We start from the raw sequence: 17,480 nt of genomic DNA, 5'->3' as shown, positions 1-17,480 counted from the left end.
TGTAAATAAAGATGTTATCACAAAATTTCTCTCTTGAGAGAATATGACGTCGTATTAATCCCACTCGCTTATATCACATGAATTTCGTTTTATGTTTCTTCGCTTTGCATCTATAACGTTGTCCCCCTACCTCCATTTGCCTACAGTATGGGTATGAGCATGGTCGTATAGACAAATGTGGAGACTCTTGTGAATGGGGTAAGGGTCTTAATATTGGGAGTTGTGTTTTATAAATCGGCCACCACAGACGCTGGGTTCAAGTGATTAGGATTTTGCATTTAACGCCATCCTGCAGTGAAAACAATAACTGATTGAAAGCAAAGAATATAAACTAAACCACTGGGTTTACTCAACTGGGTTAAACTGAAATACTTTTCATGATTTTTTACCGTTTACTTAAAATAAGTATATATATATAATCTCCATAACAAGACGAGACAGTAAACGTAAACAAACTTGACTACTGTGATTGCAACTATTGGCTGGCGATTAGTAACACTTGAAAGATATGAGAAAGAGACAGAAGTAAACGAACCCGCGCTATATTTGCATATTGGCGTTACACAACAAATCCTAAACAACTTGATTAAATTGCTTTATTGCGGATAAATTGAATAACATTTGCCGATCGCTAAGAATCTTACTCTTTCTACGGGAGTTTCCAAAACTGTATATAACTTGTATACAACACTAAGTATGAATCATAACGTCAGTAATTCACTAACTATAATCACAAGTTGTGATAGTTGATCATCTGTCTGGTACCGCTACCACAATATAGTACTACATCTGCTCTCTGGTATTACATATTACATAGTACACAATAACAAGAAAGTATCTCCAAGTGAAATCAGTGATTTTAAATGTCTCAGAAATGATTAAGTTTTGAAAAATAGTTCAAATGTAAAAATTTAAAAAATTGTAACAGTTTCTGATCTCCTACATGGATCTTCTACATTTAATCACAGCAACAATTGCTACAATTAACTCAACAATAGCTATGTGGCTCATAAATGCAACAGAAACATGATGTACAATAACATAGTCATCTAGGCAATCATAACAGATATTGTTCATACTTTACTGGAGTCAAAATGAAATTCTATTTAGAAATATGAAATGGTAATTTGTACTTTATTTTTGTGTATTTCTCTTTAGGAAATTGCTATAGCTTAAAAAAAAAAAAAAAAAATAGTTCTGAAAAAAAACACTTATGGAAGCTTTGCATTAAATATATTTGGACCAAATACATACTACTAAGAACTAGCTATAACAAAGAACAAGTGGATAGAAAAATTAGAATGGAAACAAATATCTTTAAATACATTTCTCCTAAAAATTTTTTAACGATTATTCTACATTAATGTTCCTTAAATGCTAATCTAAAAAAGGAACAGTAAAGAAAAGTAGTTTTGCAATGAAATTCATCTATGTTTTTTATACAAGATATATGTATCTTTTATAAAATAAATGTTGTTATTTTGCAGATTATTATGACTTTAAGTAGAACAATTTTTTATTATTAATGCAAATATTTTATTTATATTATAATAATATTGTAATAATAATATAAAATCGATTATTACGTAAGTAATAATTTTAATGAAAAATATTTTGAATAAAAGTTGGATGGTTTCAAGGAAAACATAATTTGATGCGATTATTCTTTTTTATAAAAGAATGCATAGAGAATACATGAAATTTAAAGTAGTTTTTTCTGAAAAATAGAACTACATATCTTTTTTACACATATCGATTTTAAGGAACATTCTACGTCAAAACCTATTTAAATGCATTATTAAAGAAATCAATGATTAAATTAAAAAATGAAATATTTGATATAAAAATCTGAAATAACGCACGAATTATTGATTTTGTTGACATTGCATTTTTATGCTTTGCTACAGAACTTAACCCAAACATATCCAAAATTGTAGAAGTACAATATATAATGTCGAAAATATCTTTGCGAATTTGTCAATATCATGATATGACATAATGATATAGCGTTATTTTTGAATAGTTTGTAATTAAAAAATCGCTTAGTTTCGAATTGTACATAATAGTATAACTCTTCAAGAATGGAGAAAGCCTCTGCCACTTGCTATGTGATTTCTTAAAATTGTAAAAATTAACTTTTATGAAGTTGTGTTTTTATGTGACAAATAGCTTTTTGCAAAAATTAATAAATATTTGGGAACGAAATATGGTACACTTTTTAAGGATGATAAAAGCTACATTTATATAAAGTTTCGACTTCGTATATTCAATTTTACATAAATAATTGACATTTGAAAAAAGTGCGTTTTTGAACGATTTTTATTTGCTTACTGCTTAACGAGCTAGCCAATCTTAACGTTCGATATCTCATTTGATAAATATTTTTAATATCTACGACTTTTATAGTAAACTTTTTGGGAATCGATTATTACGTTTATTGTTACATGCAAAAAATGTGTTTTCAGCAATTTTGAAGATTGTTTACAGAATCTGTGCAAGAAATTTTGAGTGACAGACGTATCGGATCTGTTTCTGAATATGATTTTAACAAATTCGCATTTTGGCGCTAATTTGACTGAACTAGTAAAGTTTTAATTTGAAGATAAAAAATAAGATAAGAACATAAAAAGTTAATAAAGTTATTGCATAAATATTTGAATGCGAATATAATAAGAAGTAATATAAAATAATAATGTTTTCTCAGGTTATATGTTAACAAATAATTAAAATTGTAAATATCTATTTTACAATATATTTAGTTTGTATGTAAAAAATACATACATATATATTGTGTAATTTATATCACATACACTTATTAATGTGTACACTATTTCAGTATATTTGTTTTTATTAATCTCATTGTGGCTTCATACTACATATATGTAAAATACGTACATAGAACATATCTGCATGGACGACCATATATACATATACATTTTTTTCGAACATGATATGTAAACAACATGAAACGTAAATTTTTTGATAATTAATCGCGTTTTGAAATGTACACACTTTTACATGGGTTGTACAAGTATCTTGTGCAAAAAGATGAATATTTTATATTAATATTAGGTCTCGATAATGCAGGGAAAACGGTGAGGAATTAAAAAGCTGTGTAATTGTGGTTAAGTAAACAATTTCGTTTCTAAATGGTTTTTGAATCCATAGACATATTTAGAGGCGGCGAAAACAAAATTTACAAAGAATTACAAAGGTATGAATCCTTGCAAAATTACAACAACCGTTGGTTTAAATATTGGAAAAATTGATATAGCTGGTGTTCGTTTTAACTTCTGGGATCTTGGTGGACAAGAGGAACTTCGATCACTGTGGGATAAGGTAATTGATAATTTGATATATACCCATTTATTCTATTGCAAGAAATTATATATATTTTATGTTTATAGTATTATGCAGAATCACATGCTGTTATTTACATAGTTGATTCATCAGATCGAGAAAAGATACCTGAATCTAAAGAAACTTTTGGTAAAGTTTGAAAAAAATAGAATATACATTGAATTATAATATTTTTTATTGGACAAATATTTATATTTTATTACAGATAGAGTCATATCGTCAGAACACTTAATAGGTGTACCACTTTTAGTCCTAGCTAATAAGCAGGATGTGCCTGATTGTATGGGTGTTAGAGAAGTAAAACCAATTTTTAATCAAAATGCACACCTAATAGGTAGAAGAGATTGTATGGTGATGCCTGTTTCTGCTTTGAACGGGTATGTAAATTTTTAGACTTATTTATTTTAATTTTGTTTTTTTTAATTGAAATTAAATTATATTATGTACTTATTTATATTAATATGATTTTATGAGTTACATATAATTGTTTTAAGTTTCTAGTGTAGTGACATAAATGACTAATTGATAAATGAATAAAATGAATAAAGCTATAATAAATGAATAAAATATGAATTACAAAGAAAATTGCTTAAAAAGAATAATTACTTTAAGTCGAATGCAACAAATCTTATGTTAAGTAAAAAAAAATACTTCATAACATGATATCATGCCAATTTTCTATTTTAATTGTAAATTGTTTATTTCTGTAATGATTTACTAAAATTACAATTAAAATAGTAATTATTTTCTAATTTCTTAATCAATAGTATTTGAGTTTGAATATTATTTTTATACATATAATTATATAAGATTTAATGAAAATATAAAACATTTTTAATGTAAATAATAAATTATCAATCAAATTATACTATATAATTTTGAATACGTTATATTGATAAGATGGGCATGTTATGAAATTTATGAGTTATTTAAAACAATTACATCATATAATTATTTATACAATACAAAAGGGATGGCATAGATGAAGGAATTCACTGGCTCGTGGATTGTGTCAAGAGAAACAATGACGTTCGGCCCCCTCGTAATCAGAATGACAATTGTCTGTCCTAACAAGACATTCCTGATTTGTTTCATATAAGTTAATATATGAACAGTATTTTAATGTAAAAACTCTGTACATTTACATTACAAACTACATTTTTACTAATAAACTTTGTTTTTTAATCTGTACTAATTGAATTACTTACTCTGTCAATTTATATTTATGATAACAGAATATTAATATCTCTTTTTACTTTGTAAAAGGTAGCTCTTTTACATTTTATTTATTATTATTTAATTCATTGCTTTTTAATCTACTTTAATATCAGCTTTATTATCAATTGTTACATGATAATTATCACCAATTGATATTTTAGTAGTTTTTATTCTTTATTTAGTATAATTAATGAATTTCCCAATTACTCTGTTAACTGATCTGTATTACTGATATCAAGGTAGTTGAGATAAGAGATAATGCTAACACCTTATTTCCCCTTCTGTCATGTTGGTGATAAAAAGTCTTCAAAACTGTTACTTCAGTTGTATACTAGACAATGTACGATTTATAATTTCAGTATTAAATGTTTTTGATAATCTTCTAGTGCACCATGTGGACATATTACGAATCTGAAGATTGGAGTGTTTTACCACCAGAATTGAATAGAAGGTAATGACTTTATTATCTCTAACATCTCATACAAAAATTAGTTCTAGATATATATAAATTATGTATAATCACATATCTATTTATCACTTTAAACTATTTATATATATAATAAATGTTTATTTGTAACAAGCATGTGATATAAATTATTCCATAACATTAACAGTGTATATAATTATATTATTAGAATTACTTCTATGAGAAATATCACAAAATTATATTTCATTGAAAAATTTATTTGATACAAATGAAATAACAAAAAATTATGTAATTTAATTTAATGAATATCTAATAGCAATCTGTACCAAATAAGTATTTTTATATTAGATATGCTAACATATTGTAGATATACATATGTATGTCACAATTTCATTATTTTTAATACAAATTGTGCAATGACGCTCAAATTATATATTAATATTTCATCATAAGAGTGAGAGAGGGAGAGAGAAAGAAAAAATTCTATTTTCAATGAGAAAATACGCATCACTAAAATTTTCAATAAAGACATCTTATCGGAACATAAGGGGAAAAATGGATCATAAACTTTCGATTGAACAAAACAGTACAAATTTCGCGCTTTAGAAATGAACATCATTTTTATTCACTACGTTGAGCAAAAGTGTAAATAAGAGAGTTGGAATTAACGGTACAAGTATAATGAAACAATTGGAATTTCGGAAAAGAATAATTGTTATATCCGTTCACTGATGTTTCAATTGTAAGGAACCTATATTGTAGAAAATGGTCACGATAACATTAACCAAAAACCCACGGTATTATCAGGAACAACGTCAGTGAAAATGGGTAGCCATTTTGATTTTTGGTGTGCGAATACCGCGGACCATCGTGAAGAGTGTTTGTCGTGTGATAGGCTAAACGACTGTGGACGTTTAACTATGTCCATGGTTTTTTTCCCAGTTGATTAACCCCTTACTGTGAATCAAACGTTTCGTACGGTACGTATTGTCAACGATATAAAGTCAAATTAGGAGCGAAATACTCGGAATGCAAACCGTATATGTAAACCGATACAGGCCGATATACCAGGTGCAGAGTAGAGACTATGCAGAAGTGAGTGAGGGCGCACAACTCGCGCCCTAGGAGGCGAGGCATATCTCGCCGTATTTGTCATACGACGTTACGTGTAAAAGGTGGGCGATACGACGACGATAGATTCAACGGCGTCTTCGTGTCGTCTCATACGTACGCCGTGAAACGTCGTTTAAATATTTCCGGATCTCAAGTTTCCTGAAAACGACGTCCTTGACTGGTACTGTTTGACAGCTAGAAAACTAACCCTTGGTTCGATGCCCTTCAGTGCGAACGATCTTTTATATAACCGGTTTACACGTTTTACAATATGCTGTCGAGTTGTACGAGCGTACGACCGCGACGCGTTTTTATAGCACGTGAATTTCTGGTCGAATGACATTCAAAAACTAGGTAATATCCATTGCATGCATTGCACTCTTCTGATCGACTACTTAGATTTCGCCAGCGAAACCGGTTATTTTGTATTTATATGCACGTTTTATAACGCGTTTAAAATAGAATATTAAGTTTATGTTCTCTATTCAACAAAGAACCTGTATATTGTATTTGTTTTCGTCTTTTATATACAAACTTTCAAGCTTTTATTGTATGTAACAAATTACTGATAAACTAAAATTATAATACAAATAATATATTTGTATTTTGTTTCAAGATATAATACTTTCCAAATAATATTGCTCATAATTACTTTTATTTATCCCCTTTGTGAAAGATAATTAAACAATTATAATGTATACAAAAACAATATATATGTTTACTTTTTATAGGATAATATTGTGTGATATGTAAATACAATTTTAATTGGTTCTTATGTCGTATATTGTTATATTATAATTTTAATATATTTTTCATTTTGTACCATTTTTATATAATGATGGTTTTATTAAATTAATGATCAAAAATTTTTCAAGAACAAAGGTAGAGAACATCAACTTATTTTTATTTATTTTATACTTGTAGCTGTTTAAAGTTTTTGCAAATAATATTTTACAATTGTCCATAATATTACGTGACCTTTTCTCAATAGGAAAGAAACTGTGTGTTCCATACTCATCTATACTTCATTTGTATTACTGAAGTTCGTCATATACATTTGAGAACATCATTGAGAACATCATTGAGAACCATGAATGCTTCAGAACACGGGTAATATATATTTTCTAACATTAAGTTAATTATTCATAACAGTATCCCCTTATATAATGAAAAGATATGAAAATGTTATTAAATGTAAATTACTGCTAATCATTTAGATCTTTTTTCTAATACTATACTAATTTTAATACAGTTATTCTTAAGTTTTAATTAAAAGAACAATTTGTTATTGCAATGATAGAAAATATGTTATTTCAATAGTCTTTTGTAATATTGCTTGAAAAAAAACATTGTTCATTTGAAGCAAGTGTAGAATAATTGGAATTGTATCATGAGTGTCATTGCACAACAAACAAAATGGTATGTAAATGGTTTGTGTGTGTAAATAGCATGGGTGTGTATATTGCAGGTTTAACCCAGCCTTTAATATGGCCTCCATAAAACAAGCATTTAATGAAGCAGTAGAAAGAGGTAAGAGAGTACAATATTTATTTATAATAAATATATAATGAATACTTGTATTAATTCCTATAGTATTTTGTAACTTATATGCTTATTATTAATTCTATATATTACATGCCTCAAACTTAAAAAATATCTCATGTTTTTATAATATTAACTTAAAACTCAAATTAAATAGGTGTCATAATTAACTCCATTGATCTAATTTGAATTGATTGTTTTTAGTAATGAATATAATTTAATTTTTCAATAAATAATAAGTAACATTGAAATATTTATCATGTTCTTTGAAAAAAATGGAAGGGTGATATAAGAATAGAACATAAAGAATTTAAAAAAAATATCATTGTTATAAAACTTTACTATTATATAATTTCCTCCTGTAGAATTAAATATTGCTCCATATCATTGCTTGTATTTCACATACAAAATAATTTTCTGCGATTATTATTCATAACTCAAGCATTTAGCTCATTAAATCCTACTAACATTAAACTTGATAACATGTTATAATTTAAAAGTCTCAACAGTTAGAATGCCTGCACCAACTCGATTGAGGGATCTCATCAGACAAATAAGAGCTGCTAGAACTGCAGCAGAAGAAAGGACAGTTGTTAACAAGGAATGTGCTTATATTCGTTCAACATTCAGAGAAGAAGATAGTGTATGGAGATGTCGCAATATTGCGAAACTTTTATATATTCATATGCTTGGGTTTGTATTCAATTTTCTCTTTATATTCATTAATAAGTTCAACAATGTATATTTAATATTCTTTCTTTTATTAGAAATAAAAATTCTATTAATTTTGTAGATATCCAGCTCATTTTGGCCAACTAGAATGTCTAAAACTTATTGCATCCCCAAGGTTCACAGACAAACGAATTGGTTACTTAGGTGCAATGTTACTGCTAGATGAACGACAAGATGTTCATCTTTTAATTACAAATTGTTTAAAAAAGTAATAATTCGCTAAAATTATTTTAATATTTTTTAAGTATGTATAATAGGGTATTTTAATATTTTAAACATTTAATTCCTCTTGCAGTGATTTAAATAGCTCCACACAATTTGTTATTGGTTTGGCATTATGTACTTTGGGTGCAATTGCATCACCAGAAATGGCCAGGGATTTGGCATCTGAAGTTGAAAGGCTAATGAAGTCAGCAAATGCATATATTCGAAAAAAAGCAGCACTTTGTGCATTCAGAATTATTAGACGTGTACCAGAGTTAATGGAAATGTTTCTACCTGCTACTCGTAGTTTAATTACAGAGAAAAACCATGGTGTATTAATTACAGGTGTCACACTTATTACAGAAATGTGTGAAAACAGTGTTGATACATTGAATCATTTTAAAAAGGTAAATTTTACATGCTTAATAAGTGATAGAGGGATACTACATCAAAACTAGTAAAATACTTAGTTGTTTGTGACTAGTATTACAAACATTTTGTCATTGCATCAAAGAACATTATACATTATTTTTTAAATACAATTTAAGTCTTTTTAATGTTGTTATATCTAGTCTGCTAGTTTAATAGCTGCAAGCTAGATCGTAGTAGCATTATCAGTTAACCAGAGCATTGAACTCATACTTCTAGTAAAAAATTTTTATATTGAAGCAAATTGAACATTTACTAAAAAAAGATTATCGAAAATAATGTGTAGTCTATAATTTTACTTATATTTTATTAATAACAGTGCTATGACAAAGGACATAAATGTATCTGTTGATAAAACACAAATGTCTTAATATATGTAAAATATTTCATAAAAAAGTTTCAAATGTGATCAATAATCTTAAGTGTTATTTTTTAATAATTCTTTGCTCATAGTGATATTCATAATATCTCATAATATCTCATAATATCTCATAATATAAGTATGGTTTTATCTTCTTTAGGAATGCGGCCATCGAGAGGTAAAAAGCATACGAGCATTTTTTATATTTTTGCATGTTAAGCTTATTGTGGATATCGTTTCTATCTTTTATTCTATGTAATTTCTATTGAAGATACTTGATTATTTATATTAAATGCTTTACTAATGCAAGATCAATATAAAATAATGAAATATGAAAACACGTGCATGTATTTTAAAATTATAGTACCTATAACATGAAATACTTTCAATAAATGCATATTGAATATTAATTGAATTTTTATAAATAACATTTTAATATTTTACTTTTTTATTGAACATATGTTTGTATAAGAATGTATTTTAATTATATGAAGCACAGTTATTGAATATCTTTCTAGTTATATTAGTTATATTATGGATGTTAAGGTATATCTGTTTGTGCACAAATAATGTAATATAATTGATGTTACTTTGTGATCTTTCTTAGCAGCTTATATCTGTTTCTTAAATATAACAATGTATATCTTTATTTTTGTATCTAGAATTAAATATTGTTTTTTGATAACTTCATAAAAGTTTTTAATTGAACTATGCATTGTCATTCTATTATAATTTGTTTATTGGTATATGTTTACAGATTTCTCGGTTAAACTTTGTTTACATAAAATTGTGTAAATAATATATTATTCAATAAAAATAAAATTATTATTTCAGATTGTGCCAAATCTTGTGAGGATCTTAAAAAATTTAATACTAGCTGGATATTCTCCAGAACATGATGTATCTGGAGTATCTGACCCGTTCCTTCAAGTAAAAATATTACGTCTCCTTCGAATTTTGGGACGTAATGATATCGATGCATCCGAAGCAATGAACGATATACTTGCACAAGTTGCAACTAATACAGAAACTAGCAAAAATGTTGGAAACACTATATTATATGAAACTGTATTATCTATTATGGATATAAAATCTGAAAGTGGACTGAGAGTGTTAGCAGTGAATATATTAGGTCGATTTTTATTAAATAACGATAAGAACATTCGATATGTTGCTTTGAATACGTTATTAAAAACAGTTTATGTAGATACAAGTGCAGTACAAAGACATCGCTCAACAATCCTGGTAATGTTTATCATGTTATTTCATATCTTTGTATTTGATATTATATTACTAAATATTTCTTTCATTTTTTGTTTCTCAGGAGTGTCTAAAAGATCCAGATGTATCGATTAGAAGACGAGCTATGGAGCTTAGTTTTGCACTTGTAAATTCAAACAATATTAGGAACATGATGAAAGAGTTATTACTTTTTTTGGAACGTGCTGATCCAGAATTTAAAGCGCAATGTAGTAGTAACATAGTAATGTCTGCCGAAAGATTTGCGCCAAATAAACGTTGGCATCTTGAAACGTTATTCAAAGTTCTTGTTGCTGTATGAAATTTATTACATTAATTTTACATATATTTCACTAACTTTATAGTTATTTTCAATCTTCATAATTGTAATTTTCTTGTTTCTAGGCTGGTAATTATGTTCGAGATGATGTAGTAGCATGCACCATTCAGTTAATTTCAGAAACCCAATCACAGCAAAGCTATGCTGTCAGTGCATTGTGGAAAGCACTGGAAAAAGATACATCCGATAAGCAACCTTTGGCTCAAGTAGCAACATGGTGTATTGGTGAATATGGTGATTTATTACTGTATGGACCACCATCAGAAGATATAGATACTCCTGTCAATGTACGTATGTTAGACACTATGTATATCTGTATATGCTTATTCTCCATTCTTTATGATAAAATTAAGATAGTTAAAAAGTATTAAATAATTAATATACGTATATATTTTCTTTTATTATTAGTTAACAGAAGATGAAGTTATTGATGTTTATCAAAGGTTACTCTGGAGTCCACAAAATACAGTGGTCACGAAACAATATACATTATTATCTCTCACAAAACTTAGCACAAGATTTCAGAAGGGTAATGAGTAAGTATCGTTGAAAAATCTAATTGTTACTGGTACTATTATATTATTTTTTGCATTTATTTTCCTTAAATAATTATTTATATAAGCTTTATATATATTTCAGAAAAATTCGTCAAATAATTGATACATTTGGAAGCAATTTACATATAGAATTGCAACAACGAGGTATCGAATTTTCACAGTTGTTCAGAAAATATGATCATTTACGACCTGCATTACTTGAAAGAATGCCTCCTATGGAAACTGCTAGACCACAAGCTAATGGAATTATTGGTATGGTAAATGGTGAACCAGAACCAGAAGAAGATAAATCTTCAGTTTTGGAAGCGAGTACTCCACCATCTGATTCAGTAAGTTTGTATCGGACAGTTTATAAGAATTATAATTTGAATAAAATAACCTGCACAGCAAAATATGTGAAATTTTTTTATTTTTAATTAACAGAGTTTAATGTTTTTTATATTTTTCTAGAGTGCACTTCTAGATTTGCTGGGAACCACCGACTTAGGAATGTCATCTTCTGTATCAAATAAAAGTCCACCTTCTAATTCAACAAATACAGTAAACAATAATGATCTTTTGGATCTACTTGGTAGTTTGGATTTAAGTGCACCTACATCTACATCTACACTGCCACAGACACAAACGCCATTACAAATATTTAGTCCCACTAACACAACAAACTTTTTAGTGGATGGTTTGCTTAATTCATCATCAATTCAAAATGGTTTGTGCAACTTTAATCAAATATTTATTTCTTACTACTAATACTATACAAATCTCATTTTATTTCATAACTCTAGATACACTTTCTATGATCGTATTGGATAAAGCAGGACTTAAAATAACCTTCAAATTGGAAAGACCGCCAGACATTGCTGATTTATTAATTATTAATATGTCAGCACAAAATTCTGGAAGTGCTATATTGACAGATTTTCTGTTTCAAGCAGCAGTTCCTAAGGTAGTAGTCAATTTTGTGTTACAGTTATTAAATATAAAAAATCATGGGGATTACTTTTTATGTATTATTATTTAGACATTCCAACTACAAATGTTGTCACCATCAAGCACAGTCATTCCTCCTTCTGGACAAGTTACTCAAGTATTGAAAGTTACAAATATCAACAAAGTAAGTTCGTACGACAGTATTTTATTTAAAAAATTTTACAGATGTGTTTTGCTTTATTATTGATCATCTATATATTTTCTTAATTTAGGTACCTCTAAGAATGAGATTACGTATATCTTACACTGGACCAACAGGACCAGTTTTGGAACAAACGGAAGTGAATAATTTTCCTTCCCTAACATTGCAGTGACAAGATATATTAAGGAAGACAATTGTACATATGCCTGTCTAAATAATTAATTGAGTCTTAAATAGACTGAAACCCAATTTCATCTTTTCATCAGATAAAATGAAAATATATTGGTAAAATGACACGTTTGGCAAAAACGTCTACCGATTGATTAATCTAATAATTCATCAGAAATAATCATTGAATCTAATAAGATTCAAATCTATGATGAATTACATTTTTTTTAACATACATCTGCAAATTTTTCATCTGCTCACAAGCCATATTTTATATTTATAGAAAGCTGAGGACGTAATTTCTTGTAAGTATGATTTTTGCAATTATGCTTATGTATAAATTGTTTTTAAATTCTGATTTTACACTGTTGAGTATAATAACATAATAAAATATCTTTTAAATATTTAAAAATTTATACAATAAACAACCATTCTTAGTATTTTTAAAACAAGTATTATTAATAAATTGGTTACTTCCATTATAAAATAATTTTTTAACTATTATAAAATAGTTTTATAATTGATTTAAATTGGCGCTTGTTGAGCAGATGGTATGATATTTATTTTGAAATCTTTCAAAAATAATAAAATTTATTATTATAATGAAATTATTAAATGTCAAAAAAAGAAAGAAAGGAATGTAAAATTTCTCTTGTACTATGCTGCATGTATTGTGAGATGTGTAAATATTTTCTCTAACTGAGTAATAGACAGATAGAACGATATTACATGCAACACTGTTATTTGATCTGTTGGATTTCTAATCTTACAGCTTCTGATTTAGCATATAATTTCTCGTATAGGATAATTAAAATAAAAAATACATACAAAAAAAGGATACATAAGAGAAACTATTAAACTCACTTGATAATACTGATAAAAGGAGTTTGCCCCTAAAAATGTTGCTGCCCGATTATAAATGACAAGCACTTAAATCTCGTTGTAATAATTGATCTTTTCTACTATATTTGTAAGTAATAAACGGACGCGATTGCCTTGTAAATAATTAAATAATTACAGTAACATAGAAGTAATTAAATTCTTATTACGAGGAATGTAAAATGGGGTTCTTTACTACATATGTTTATGATACAATTGACATGTCAACAATTTATAGAGGAACATTGCTTCTTTCACGAAAAGTTTTTTTAAGTGAGAAGGGGGTTACACATAAATACATATACATGTAGCGTGTACGTTTGCTATACCCCATATTTACGTCTGTTATGGGTGGTGTTTATACTGTTTTGAATGTATTTGGAGTATATGATATCATTGGAGGGCTGAATTCTGGTTGTCAAATTATTTTATATATACATGTTCATTTACTAAATCACTTAAAATTATTAACAAACTTCCTTTTTATAAAAAAATTAAATTCATATAAAACTTGAAATAATTTAAGCATCATGCACAAAATCTAAAATTATTATTATTGATAAACATCGTTTTGTAATACATAATTTCTGAAAAAGCATATATTTGAATATTCTTTGTGAACTAACTAAAAATAGAGTAAAAATTATGATATGAAGAAGTATTTTTACATTCCTTTTATTATAGGATTTATTTAACTATGTAAAAATGTGTAAGATTCAATTTAAGAGAAGTTAAAAGATTTAATTCTTAATTAAATGGATTTGAAAATTGTATGAGTGAATTGAACCTTTTGAAACAAAAATTCATATCTTTTTATACGTGTTATTTTTTCCTATATGAAGCAAATATTTGATGATGAATGTGCGTCTAAATCATGCGAAACAGTACATAATAAATTGCGTAAAAAGTAGCAATAGCAAATCTTACTTGCAAGTATTCACCTTTTTCAAGATTTTATGTAAATGAAGTTACGATACAGTTGTACTTAATTGTATTTAATTTACCTTATTCTAATAGTATTGTATGAACATGTAGATTTTTAAGCGCAATTAATTTTAGTATTATAAAACGTCTAGTAATTTGAATAACTAAGTTAACAAAATGTTCTTTTACTATTTCTTTCTCCTAAATTTCTTTTAAAGCATAATTATCACAACATACTAGTAAAAGTATATTATCAGTATAACTGTATGCATTTTAGCTCCGTCCCTTATATGTTGTGCGCTATGAATGAGGTGTATAATTCTAGAACAGGTGGGTGTGTTTCTGAGTGGCCTTGTCCTAAAGTCTGTGACACAGTGTCAGCCCTTCAGTGGGGTGTACTCTGCCTACTTGTTCTCAATATTATATTAGTTTTATAAATATAAATATATATAAATCAACTGTGAGGATATTGAATAATGATAAAGATGCTGTATATATACTTTCTAGAGACTCAAGGTGTGAAAATAAAATGTATTTTTATTCCACTACTCTTTGAAAAATATTGTATTAATAGTTATTTAGTTATTTCATTTATTTTTAGATTACAATTTTTGTTGATTATCTTATGCAAGAATAATTTCAATATGTATATTAAGATAATTAAGATCATGGTATATATCAAAAATATAAAGACAAACTTATTTTTTTATTATATTTTAATCAAAAATGTTCCTTATATTAATTACAACTTACGTAAATTATAATCATTCTATTATATCATTCAACTATTGTAATTATTACACGTTATATATACGTTTTACTGTTGCTGAGATTCAACAGGATTACACCCAACTTGATTAAATAATCTATCCTTGATTATTTGTGCCATTAATCCATGAATAATTTCAATAGTAGTCTTACAACTGTCTCTTGTTGCTTTCATTAATTTTTCTACAGTACTGCGATCATGAGGATCCGTTCCACCCAAAATAAATCCTCTTCCAAGTGCAACCTCTGACTGCTCAAGTTTATCCGATAAATCAAATATTTGCCCAGTAGTGTAATCTGCATTTGTTAGAAGACTAGAGGAACTTAAAGTATTCACCCAGTATTTATTCCACAAAGAATCTAATAATCTTCTATCTAATGATGATTTAAAATAAGAAACTTCTAAAGAATAATATTGTTTGCAGTGAACTCCAAAATCTTCAATCTTATTTAATGGTATTGTTTGATACTCAGATGGTTCTTCATTTGCTGGTTTATATCCCTTTTTATATCAAATATTTTTTTTATTATTTATAATTTCTTTTATGTATTATAAATATTAGCAAATATATACCACCTTTGGATATGTTCTAAATGCACCCAAACAAACTTTGCCAGCAGATATTGTTCTCACAGGATCAATTACAATAGCAACAAATGGTTCCTGAAAATTTTGATTGAGCATTTGTGTAGATACATCAATACCCGATAACCAACATCCATAGCCAGGATGACTATGGTACCATCCAATAGCATTTTCTTGTCTTCCAACCTTAATAAATTGGAAAATAAATATTACATTATAGGCAGTTGTTACATGTTATATCTGTAATAATTAAGAAGTACTTGTTTAGCTGCTTCTATATATGCTGTCATATACTCATAAGCCTGTGCTTGAGCGTTAACTCTTGTTTCTGTGCCTTCTACAGGTAATGCAAAAGAATCCATAACAATCATTGTATTTGCTGCAACTTTTCCAAGCAAAAGACCCATTACTTCTAAAGTTCCTCCAGAACGAGCATGCATAACCATTTTTAATAATGCTAATGCAGAGATTTTTATATCTTTGAAAAAATGTGGGCTGAAATATGATCAAAAATATGTGGTTAGAAATGAGATCATAAAAATATATCTTAATATTGATACAAATATTTAAAAGATAACATACTCCTTTTCCCATGGTTTTGCAGCCAATATATCTTGTTGTTCTTTACGATCATACCTATAAATCTCATCAACAGTGCTAATTGTTTCAATATTATTTGACATTTCCCATGTCTTTTTGGCAATTGTACTTTGGTCAGAAGAAGTGCTTGCCATATTTAATCTATATTCAACAGCTTAAGTTCTAAAATAAATAAAGAAATTATAAATTGGACTTATCATACATATTTTATCATGTTCTTTCTCAATATTATACTTGAATGTATACATATATCATTATTTAATGTGGATAAGACCTTTTCCAACTATAATCAAAATAATTGTTAATTATGAAAAAATAAATAAAATTATTCTACTGATCATAGATTAAATGATAAATATTTTATGAAACAGTATATAAATCTTAAATCACTGCATAAATCTGATTTTTTACATAATTCAAATATGAGAATGTATTCTGCGACTGTTTAATACAAGTATAGATATTTGATAAATTACGTTTATAAGTCTTTACTAAACCGCCTAATACGTAAATTAAAAATAATTCAAAATCATACTCCTATACTTCTATCACAACACTTTGAATTACTACGTCATATACTTGTTTCGAATTGAACAATACTATAATATAATAAATGATAGACCACCACCACGTCTTTCAATACATTGTATTATTAACGCCATCTACCAATAAAATTTTTATTATTATATTTTGCGGTAAGTATTAATTGAATATTTTATGTTATATACAATACCTAATATTATAGTTTATGTAATATGATGATTTTTTTCCTACTCACAAGGAAAAATTTTAACCTATCTTGTTTATTATTACTCTGATACTATGTATCTCCAATATGCGTGTAAGGAAAATATTAAGTATAAGTATACTAAGAAGTAGACTGCAAAGTTTAATTTACGATTAA

General features: G+C 27.3%; 3 protein-coding genes across 14 annotated transcripts; 2 read left to right on the top strand and 1 right to left on the bottom strand.

Annotated features, from left to right (window-relative positions):
- Positions 1 to 437: 437 nt before the first annotated feature.
- Positions 438 to 4,551, top strand: LOC100649227 (ADP-ribosylation factor-related protein 1). Of its 2 annotated transcripts, XM_048410796.1 has the most exons (6): positions 438 to 1,122; positions 2,837 to 3,095; positions 3,169 to 3,339; positions 3,408 to 3,489; positions 3,566 to 3,737; positions 4,332 to 4,551. In XM_048410796.1, exons 2-6 carry the CDS (start codon positions 3,003 to 3,005, stop codon positions 4,429 to 4,431), a joined length of 618 nt encoding a protein of 205 aa, XP_048266753.1. In that variant the 5' UTR covers positions 438 to 1,122; positions 2,837 to 3,002; the 3' UTR covers positions 4,432 to 4,551. The 2 variants fall into 2 exon arrangements, with proteins under 2 accessions (XP_048266753.1, XP_003399830.1); XM_003399782.4 differs by lacking the exon at positions 438 to 1,122 and having other exon boundaries at positions 2,797 to 3,095.
- Positions 3,615 to 15,170, top strand: LOC100648178 (AP-1 complex subunit gamma-1). 8 transcript variants are annotated; one of them, XM_020865948.2, is made up of 16 exons: positions 3,615 to 3,737; positions 4,965 to 5,029; positions 7,587 to 7,648; positions 8,170 to 8,353; positions 8,454 to 8,600; positions 8,688 to 9,003; positions 9,547 to 9,564; positions 10,221 to 10,631; positions 10,711 to 10,941; positions 11,031 to 11,252; positions 11,374 to 11,501; positions 11,605 to 11,851; positions 11,973 to 12,228; positions 12,305 to 12,465; positions 12,541 to 12,633; positions 12,722 to 15,170. In XM_020865948.2, the coding sequence occupies exons 2-16, from the start codon at positions 4,971 to 4,973 to the stop codon at positions 12,821 to 12,823; spliced, it is 2,637 nt and encodes an 878-aa protein (XP_020721607.1). In that variant the 5' UTR covers positions 3,615 to 3,737; positions 4,965 to 4,970; the 3' UTR covers positions 12,824 to 15,170. The 8 variants fall into 8 exon arrangements, with proteins under 8 accessions (XP_020721607.1, XP_012170441.1, XP_048266748.1 ...); XM_048410791.1 differs by lacking the exons at positions 3,615 to 3,737; positions 4,965 to 5,029 and adding exons at positions 5,481 to 5,985; positions 7,110 to 7,228 and having other exon boundaries at positions 8,161 to 8,353; XM_048410790.1 differs by lacking the exons at positions 3,615 to 3,737; positions 4,965 to 5,029 and adding exons at positions 5,481 to 6,299; positions 7,110 to 7,228 and having other exon boundaries at positions 8,161 to 8,353.
- Positions 15,171 to 15,320: 150 nt separating this feature from the next.
- Positions 15,321 to 17,474, bottom strand: LOC100648911 (COP9 signalosome complex subunit 5). 4 transcript variants are annotated; one of them, XM_012315057.3, is made up of 5 exons: positions 17,310 to 17,474; positions 16,559 to 16,738; positions 16,237 to 16,471; positions 15,968 to 16,162; positions 15,321 to 15,892 (listed from the first exon to the last, which is right to left on the bottom strand). In XM_012315057.3, exons 2-5 carry the CDS (start codon positions 16,708 to 16,710, stop codon positions 15,440 to 15,442), a joined length of 1,035 nt encoding a protein of 344 aa, XP_012170447.1. In that variant the 5' UTR covers positions 16,711 to 16,738; positions 17,310 to 17,474; the 3' UTR covers positions 15,321 to 15,439. The 4 variants fall into 4 exon arrangements, with proteins under 4 accessions (XP_012170447.1, XP_003399827.1, XP_012170445.1 ...); XM_003399779.4 differs by lacking the exon at positions 17,310 to 17,474 and adding an exon at positions 17,112 to 17,242; XM_012315055.3 differs by lacking the exon at positions 17,310 to 17,474 and adding an exon at positions 17,053 to 17,213.
- Between the last annotated feature and the right edge of the window lie 6 nt (positions 17,475 to 17,480).

The sequence above is a fragment of the Bombus terrestris genome, chromosome 12 (assembly GCF_910591885.1).
Source record: "Bombus terrestris chromosome 12, iyBomTerr1.2, whole genome shotgun sequence".
Classification (NCBI taxonomy): Eukaryota; Metazoa; Arthropoda; class Insecta; order Hymenoptera; family Apidae; genus Bombus; species Bombus terrestris.
The sequence above is the reverse complement of the archived record's forward strand: the minus strand, read 5'-3'. Positions and strand labels throughout refer to the sequence as shown.